This window comes from Pieris napi, chromosome 8, assembly GCF_905475465.1.
Source record: "Pieris napi chromosome 8, ilPieNapi1.2, whole genome shotgun sequence".
Classification (NCBI taxonomy): domain Eukaryota; kingdom Metazoa; phylum Arthropoda; class Insecta; order Lepidoptera; family Pieridae; genus Pieris; species Pieris napi.
Genome location: NC_062241.1, coordinates 12,643,524 through 12,652,743, shown reverse-complemented (window position 1 = coordinate 12,652,743; position 9,220 = coordinate 12,643,524). Strand labels below are relative to the sequence as shown.

Here is a 9,220-nt window from a genome sequence, read left to right as displayed (position 1 = left end):
TAGTCGGGATTTATGGGCTCTTCATTACAAATTTACCGGCTGATTAACTAAAACACCAGGCTCCCTGATAATTAAAGATTATCAATCACTCTTTTAAGACTTCATGGACTTTGAACATCGTACCAACGAGAGAGAGAGAGAGAGAGAGAGGGTTTATATTTGTTTAAATATATGATATATTTGCGATAAACAATTAACTTAAGTGACTGAAAAATAATATAAAATTGATTGCTAAATACGTAACCTCCAGTATTTCCTCAAGAGATAGAACAATTGTATTATCGTCTAACAAGGTCATTTATGCGAATCGGTTCGGTTCATTGCGCCCAATGAGGCAGAGATATGTTTTTTTCTATTTCCCGAAAACAAAGAGAACACGTGAAGAGCCGTAGTCACGTTTAAACACGGTCTCGGGTTCATATAGAATCGTATTCTATTTAGAAATCGCAGATCATTCTACCGTAGATTAAAAGTAAAATGTTCTTCGTTTAGTTGAGAGATACGAAACTTTACTTGTGAGAAAGCAATAGTCTGATTTATCTATGATAATGTATTTTTCACTAACAAAGAGACTTTGTTAGATCGAAATGAAATGCATCAAATAGAGAGTAGAGACTCTTGGGCCGTGGGGTTCAAGTACACGGGCGTTAATTAAAGATTTAATTTGGCGCCTGATAGATAGTACCGGTGACCTCAGAGTTGGACTTTCCTCGCTCAAACTCGCCACAGAGACCAAACTTTTTAAATTTGTTTTAATTTAATATTATTTTTACTATGTAGGTTAAGAAAATTGTAAATAAAAAAATAATATTCATTTATAATGCATGAAATTAACTGTTAGTTATATTTCGATAGTTATTTCATGTTGATGCCATGGCCTTTGACACTGGAAACCTTGAGCTCCTTATTGTTGTTCATGACCTTGAAAATAAAAATTATTAATCCTATTATTTTACCTTAATCTACCGGACGTTTTCATAGGTAAAATTTAATTCGTTTAATAAATTTTATGAGTTAAATTATAGCGATCTATGAGTTGTTCGATTTTGTATAAAAACTATTTTTCTATTTAACTATAAGCAATAAAAATGATATGATTGACATAATCCTTCCTTTTTTTAATTTAGTCATTTAGTTGTATGATAATGAGCAGTGTTGGCCTAGTGGCTTCATCGTGCGACTCTCATACCTGAGAGTCCTTCGATCCCTGGCTGTGCACCAATGGACTTACTTTCTATGTGCGCATTTAATATTTGCTCGAACGGTGAAGAAAAACATCGTGAGGAAACCGGCTTGCCTTAGGCCCAAAAAATTGACGGCGTTTGTCAGGCACAGGAGGCTGGTTATCTACTTAGATTGACAAATGATCATGAAACATATACAGAAATCTGAGGCCCAGATCTGACCCAGATTTTTTTCTTCATTTATTTTTATAATTAGTATGTAATAAATTCTCTAAGCAGAACTAAACTTTAAACATTGTATGGCCAATACGTCTGGACTGTATCTAATTATGTTGACCGTCTGTTATTCCGCCCTACATTTCGTAATAACGTTGTGTTATTTCATACGAAAAATACTCCGGTGTTGCCACATCAAAAATTGTCGAAACGGCAAGTGGCAATTTGCAGACGTCTTTAAACTGGTAATTTTAGGTCGAGTACTAAGCAAGGAGTTGGAAATGTGATTTTAGTAATGATGTGAGCTGTGACATTGTGTTCTCATAGCAGGATTTTTCATCCTCAATTTCCCGTTTCTGAACCTACATCCTAGTTTTCTTATATATTTATAATGTATACTACAGTAATCACAATATTCTTAACCTACTTACTACATAGTAATAATAATTAAAAATTGATAAATAGAAAATTAAAACAAATCTTAAAATTTGGTACCTTTAATGCTGGAATCATTATCTCGCTGTATTGACATACTTAGTCGTTTAGCTAGGAAAGCACCTGCTCTGGAGTCACCGGTACTACCAGGCACCAACTTAAATCTTTAATAAGCGCCTGTGTACTTGAACCCCACGGCCCGAGAGTCTCTACTGCAAAGGGAACGAAAGTCTATTTCATCAATATGTACTTTCAAAAGTTAAACCATGTTTTTTTTTAAATTGTTATTCTGACACATGTTTAATCAAAAATAATTAGCCCATATGTATGCTAACATGCTAAGGCCGTATAGGGCGGCAACGCTCTCGCGAGGCCTCTGGCATTTAGAGTATCCATAGGCGGCAGTATCACTTAACATCAGATGAGCCTCCTGCCCGTTTGCTTCTATAATTAAAAAAAAAGTTTTGCGCTGTCAAATTTTTGAATAAAATTGCTTATATTTCAACGCAGTACTTTTGTTTTTTTACTGGACTGTAACTGTTTTGTTTCTTACTGTAGCATTTTGTCAATCACAAATATGCAAACAAATTCTTCTTCTGTAGAAAACGGTATATGAAGCTTTAATATTAAATATATAATAAAAAGGATCATATGATATTGCATTCTCCGTTCAGCGACAAATTATACCACTACTGACAGCTTATTGAACTTCTTCCTTCGAAAGTTTTCTTGGCAACTACGAGATCACTTTTGGAGTCGAAACTTTTTCAGTTTAATGTGTCCTCAAAGTTTATCAAGTCATTTCGAGTTAAAGGAAGGCAGTAATTACAGTCTTCTCAACTTTTATCATTAGACTTTTGCAATGTTGGAAATTGATACAATTTCGGCGAAAGAATTCTCAATTATTGCAATCAAATATAATTAAAGTCTTTTGTGTCTTTACACGAGTAAAATTCTTTCATTGGGAATCGAGCACATGACCTCTGAATTACAGCATTTGCTAAGCTACTAGTCGCAGACGAAAGATATTTTTATAATTTAGCTTTAAATATTTTCAAGAGAAATGTGTTACCTGTTACTTAATGCGTGGTAATTTGCAGGAAATGTCTTCGTGGTAAATTTAGCAGTGGTGGGGAAGCAGCTCCATCATGACCAAGCGATTTGAATTTAACTGGCAGATCCCCGTACCCGAACCCTTGCTCCAAGTAAGTTAAATTTATATAAAAACAATTTATTCTGAGTTCTTGAAAACATATTTATTGCTTTATCGTAATAACATTCCTTGGCCACGAAACACATACCGTTACATACCGTTAGATACGTGTATCTGAAAAGTATAAAATTACGAGAATTTCAACGTGGCCTCTTCGTATCTTCGGAAAATAATATTACGCCTAAATAAACTTCAACCCCATCACCTTGATGGCTGGAAGTCTTCTATGGTCCGATTCATAAGACATTATCTTTTGCGAACTAACGAACTGTGAAATCGACTCCCTGGGACATACCACCTTCAATTGTTTAAAAAATACTCCTCCCACGAAGGCCGGCAACGCACTCTAGTGTGTGTCCATGGGCTGTAATGACTGCCCTTTATAGATGTCTTAGAGGGTCGTTTGCTATCTCGACTTAACTGCAAATTCATATAGTCAAAAGCTTGCGACCCATGATGAAAGGCATAAAAGTAGATGGAGAGTATTGCCATTCAGGAAATTTCCATGTAGTATTTCTTACGGATAAAATTCAAATCCAAGGTTTGTATTAAAAAAAAAATTGTGTTATAATACAAATAATAATAAATAATAACATAAATAGTGAATATATAAGGATGTCTGCACCAAGAGACCTAACAGACGGAGCCCTACGGGTAGGATCAAAGGTTCGAGGTGGTGGGATTATCTCAAAGTTACCGGGCTGGATCACCACGATAATTAAGGGCTTGAAGTAGTCTTCGTCACTTTGAGAGGAAGCGAGAAATGAACAAGACAGAGCAATATTCAAATCTCTTTTATTATTTAAAAACATCTTAAATACTAATTACATCTATTCACACATATATGATATTATTCTAGTGAGCTGTTGGTGTATTGCGCATCTTCAGCTGTTAAGATTTGGAATACACGTGAGCCGTATCAACAGATGATCAATATTCAAATAAAATATAATTAAAATTGCTCTTCAGCTGCTACGATTTAGAACACACGTGATCCATGATAGCAGTTGGTTGATGTTCAGATGATGAAATCTGAACACTGACTTATTTGTGTTCGACTTTTTCTTAAAAATAATCTAACAATATATCCTAGTATCGTATCCAAAAAGCATTAAGAGAAAATTTTATTGAATCCAATTGCCATAAAAACAAGACTTCCGCACTTATAACATTAGTATGGAATGGATTGAAAGTTCACTACAGCTATAAAATCTGTTTATAACCTCAGTGTATCCAAGGCATTGCATTCTAAACAAATGGCAGCTACCTGTGATCCGTGCCAAATTCTTATAAATTTATAAAATTTAAAATTCTTCCTTACCTGGAGTATGGTAAACCTATATATGACATTTTATCGTTATGAACTCGAAGTTTCGATGCTTTACCGAGAGACATACATTCATTTTTTTAATACTTGCAGGGAGCTGTATTCGACAGATGGACCGAAGAAAAAGACAACACGGAATTGGAAAAAGAATGCCTTTTCAAAGTCGACGAGTATGGCTTCTTCATTTATTGGAAAAGTGAAGGAAAGGTATGTATTCTAGCCTTATTGCTTAATTCAAGACGACCTACTAGAGCAAAATTGTATCTAATATGTATATAAAATTCTCGTGTCACAATGTTCGTTCCCATACTCCTCCGAAACGGCTCGACGGATATTTATGAAATTTTTTACGCATATTCAGTAAGTCTGAGAATCGGCTATTATCTATCTTTCAAACCTCTAAGTGATAAGGGGTGTCCACCCCAAAAAATTTTTATTTATTTTTAGAACTTTTTTTTTTGTTTTAATTTTTTATGATACAAAAATACATACAACGCTTAATTTTCACCCCTCTACGTTCAACCCCTATTTTTTATTATAGTAGATTGTTATTTTATAGAACTAAAAAAAATCCTAGAAATAATATACATGGCAAAACAACGTTTGCCGGGTCAGCAGTTATATGTACATATATAAGAATAACAATTATTTTAGTCGGAATGTTTCAGTATATTATTTATTGTTGTATATTTTATGTAACCGTAGTGACTTGACTTCGTTAGTTGGTTTCAATAACAATATAATCCAAATATTAGTCCAATTACTCTAATTATTTTATAGAAACGGGGCAAACGGGCAGCAGGCTCACCGGTAAGAGATACCACCGCCCATGGACACTCTCATTGCCAGAGGGCTAGCGAGTGCGTTGCCTTTTAAGAATTGGTATCCTCTTTTCTTGTCCCATAGTCGAATTGGTTCGGAAATGTTTAAGTAATAAATGATTTAAATGTAATATACAAGTTAGTGCTTAAACTATTAAATGTTAAAAATTAAAATGATACGACTTTCGTAGTTTCTAAACAGATCCAGGCGAGGGGTGTTTTGTGTTTTTTTTCTCGTGATTCGAATCTATGGCTTCTTTGCTAACGCGGCCTAGTTTTATAATATAATTTTTGTACAATTTAACTGCATACAGAATAAATGTTATATAGACTAATTGATAATATAATATATATAATAATTCTTTGAACTAAAGTGTGGGGCAGTGAAAACCCATTTAAGATTTCGATCAGGTCTTTTTGTAATCATTACTAAACGGACACTAAATTTATCACAATGTTCAATTATATATATGTGTATACATTACAGTTTCCGTAATCCAATAAGTCTGGTTAACATTTGTAACAATCTAGCATATTATATCCAATTATAAACAAAATGTATTTCATCTTATACAAATGCAACCTACGCAAAACATCACGTGTGCCAGTGTCAATCGTCTGCCACGTCCGTGATACGCCAAATTGGATTACTCACAGACAAACGCTGCACATCTTCGTGACGCCAGGCCTATCAAAAGTTTATATAAGGTTGAATCTTATTATTTTTTTATATATGAAGTATAAAGCGCACGAGAACATCATGCCTTTGCTGCTTTATACACATAGTTGAATTGATCTTGATATCAATGAACTCAAATATATTTCGTGTCTCAAATCCCCTTTAATACATCACATGGCTCGACACTGTTGACTTACTCGCACCCTTCAATCAAAGGAATCAAGTTAGGACCTCCTTGACTTCATCTCACTCGATCAAAGCTAACGTAATTGAGTTACGAAATTTTAGACGTATAATTTGTATATAAATTAATACTTTTTTATTGCCTTAGTATTTAGCACGTAATTTGAGCAGTGTTGGCTGCTGTCGCCTCAGGGTGCGACTCTCATGCCTGAGGTTCGATCTCCGGCTGTGCACCAATGTACTTTCTTTCTATGTGCGCATATAACATTCGCACGAACGGTGAAGGAAAACATCGTGAGGAAATTTTGCCTTAAACCCAAAAAGTCGCCTATTAGATTTTTTTTATGTAATAGGAGGCAATCTGCAGGAGACTCACCTGATATTAAGTGATACCGCCGCCCATGGACACACACATTGCCAGAAGGCTCGCATGTGCGTGGCCGGCCTTTCAAGAATTGGTACGCTCTTTTCTCGATGGACCCTAAGTCGGATTGGTTCGGAAATACTGCAGGTATCAGCCAAAAAATTGGCAAATGTTCATAAGATAGATACAGAAGTCATTCTTTATTTATTTATTCAGCATGTATAAGATAACAATAGGTTTTTAGTTGCTTGATAAATGTAGGTACTTATTGTAAGGTCTATAAAATTAATTTTTATAGACCATATATAATTTAAGCAACAAATTTCTATTCAATGTAAGCAATGGGAATAGGCTTTATTAGATATTCAACGTTGAGATATAACATATAACAACTAAGTATGTTTGAAGACGAGACTGACTGTAAAGCTACATTACTTCCCATCCAATGTTGAACGCCTTTTGTTTTGTAACGAATCTAACATTGGCTTGGCATCTACGCAGATATATTTGCCTGATGTAATTGTGTTTACCTAAAAGTTTTATTGGAGCATTGCGGTACTCAATTCGCAAATCCATTTCTATCGTTTATGAGTCATAAATCAATTGTACTTGCAACGTAATTGAAACTACAATGAGCTTAATGGATTAAAGAGAAACATAAACTGAAATAGGCCATAACGTCTAATTCCATTCGTTTTATTTCGTCCGCCATTCTGATGTCGATGAACTGATTCCATAGTCTTTGATGTATCACTTGACCGAAGACAAGCCCCGCGTGCGACGCTGACGAAAGAACCGACCACATGGTGATTCATTTACTTCTAGACTGTCCGACTTTCTAAAGAGCCAGGTGCGATCTGAAGCTCGAAACTGGTATAAGGGAATCCCGGGATGGGCTATCCGACATGTTTCTCGAGCACAGATCGCAGCTGGGAAAATTCTGCCACAGAATTGACAAATAAGTCAGTAAGATAAAGACAAGAGGTAACTCGCCGGCCAGCGGGCTCCTACTCGTCCCTAAATATAATGAGGAAATTTCTGGAGTAGATGTCGCCCGAGCCCGGCGGGAAGAGCCAAGACCACCAGAACTTTAAGCAATGTCCCGTGCAGTCTATCAGACATCGCTTTCCTGAAAAAGAAATGAAATTAATAATGTAATACGTAATTGGTAGCCAAATTGTAAATTTAAGTTAAGGGAGTTATAATCGACGATAATAGAAATTGAAAATGTTTTAAAGAAACTTGCGTCATAAAGTTAACTTTTCTTAATTTTTAATAATAGCAATTCACGTAATCGCGAGATATTTTTTTAATGGCGCTTCATCTCTTTTTGTTCAGTTCTTCAGTTTATTTGGTCTTTAAGGCTATAGGTAGGCCTGTGTGTCTGTGTATGTGTGTGATTAAAAAGAGTGGCGGAGAGTTTATTGCCAGTTCTTCTCTTTCGTTCTACGCCCTTGATTTGAGAACTGGTACTTAATGTAAAATTAGAAGCATTTAATGTATATTTCTTTTCTAGCATTTGATGTTCATAAGTGTACATTGTGTTACCTATATGAATAAATGATTTTTGACTTTTGACAATCGAACGCTACCACTGAGCGTTATACTTTTATAACTAGACACACGTACCATTCAGGCAAACCTAGACATACGAATCGATGTGGCGCATTTATTCAATGGTACATCAAAGCACAATGGCGCATCCGAGATGACCTAGTTACTGCTATCTGGAACTGTCAAAGTGTCGTCTACACTGACATAATAATAGAAGTCTTGTATAATACTTATTCAAGAATTCTTTATTTATCATAAATTCGCCCTCAGAGTGTTATATTATATAAACTTACATTAAATAAATAAAAAAGTTGCGCTACAACCTTTTTAGGTATGGGCTTCCGATGTCTGTATCTGTTTCATGATCATGATCATGGCAAGTAGGCGATCAGCCTCCTGTGCCTGACACACGTCGTCGACATTTTGGGTCTAAGGCAAGCCGGTTTCCTCAAGATGTTTTCCTTCACCGTTCGAGCGAATGTTAAATGCGCATATGGAAAGAAAGTCGAAAAAGAAAAGAAGTGTTGCACATTGCACAGCCGGGGATCGAACCTACAATCACAGGGTTGAGAGTCTCACGCTGAAGCCACTAGGCCAACACAGCTCTATAACCTTACAGTACAGTCATTAAATATCCAGGCACAACATTTCTACAACAAATATATCTAAGTAAAAGGACCAGTATATAATTACTTAAATAGGCCCAGAAACGAGGCTGCCTCATTAGGAGAGGAAAAGATCCAATTAGATGAAGATCAAAGAACAGTGTTACATTTTATTTAATTAACAGTAGCTTGAGATGTGGTCTTACGTGTAATTGGGAAATTTGATGGCAAATTTTCTTTCGTTTTCTTAAATAAATAGAAAAAGGCTATAGAGCATGAAACACTTGGTGCTGCCTTTGATTATATCCTAAGATTGGTATATTTTTGATCTTAATTCTGGACGTTTTAATGGCAAAAAGAATTCGTTACGCAGGGATTTCCTGTTCACTGTTTACATATGATTTGATTTCTTACCATTACGACGCTTTCGTTTGAGATGATGTCGATCTTGAAGCGGGGACTGTAGGGCTGGGTCCACACGCCCTTAAGGGGTTCGCCAATGCATCCAACCCTTAGGTTGGAACATTATCCCTGAGCAACAAAATTTAAAATGTAGGGAATATCTGAGAGATAAATTCAAGGAAATTTCTCTCGTACCTAATATATTTATGAAAATATTATGTATGTAATATGTATACA

At 35.5% G+C, this 9,220-nt stretch overlaps 1 protein-coding gene across 3 annotated transcripts in view; it reads left to right on the top strand.

The window, feature by feature from the left end:
- The window catches only part of LOC125052055 (1-phosphatidylinositol 4,5-bisphosphate phosphodiesterase), a 51,819-nt gene that overhangs the window by 17,070 nt on the left and 25,529 nt on the right, over positions 1-9,220 (top strand). For all 3 annotated transcript variants that reach the window (XM_047652708.1, XM_047652709.1, XM_047652710.1), the window contains exons 2-3: positions 2,936-3,040; positions 4,469-4,582. In XM_047652708.1, coding sequence (XP_047508664.1) covers positions 2,984-3,040; positions 4,469-4,582 — 171 coding nt within the window. In that variant the 5' untranslated portion in view covers positions 2,936-2,983. The remainder of the gene's footprint in view (positions 1-2,935; positions 3,041-4,468; positions 4,583-9,220) is intronic.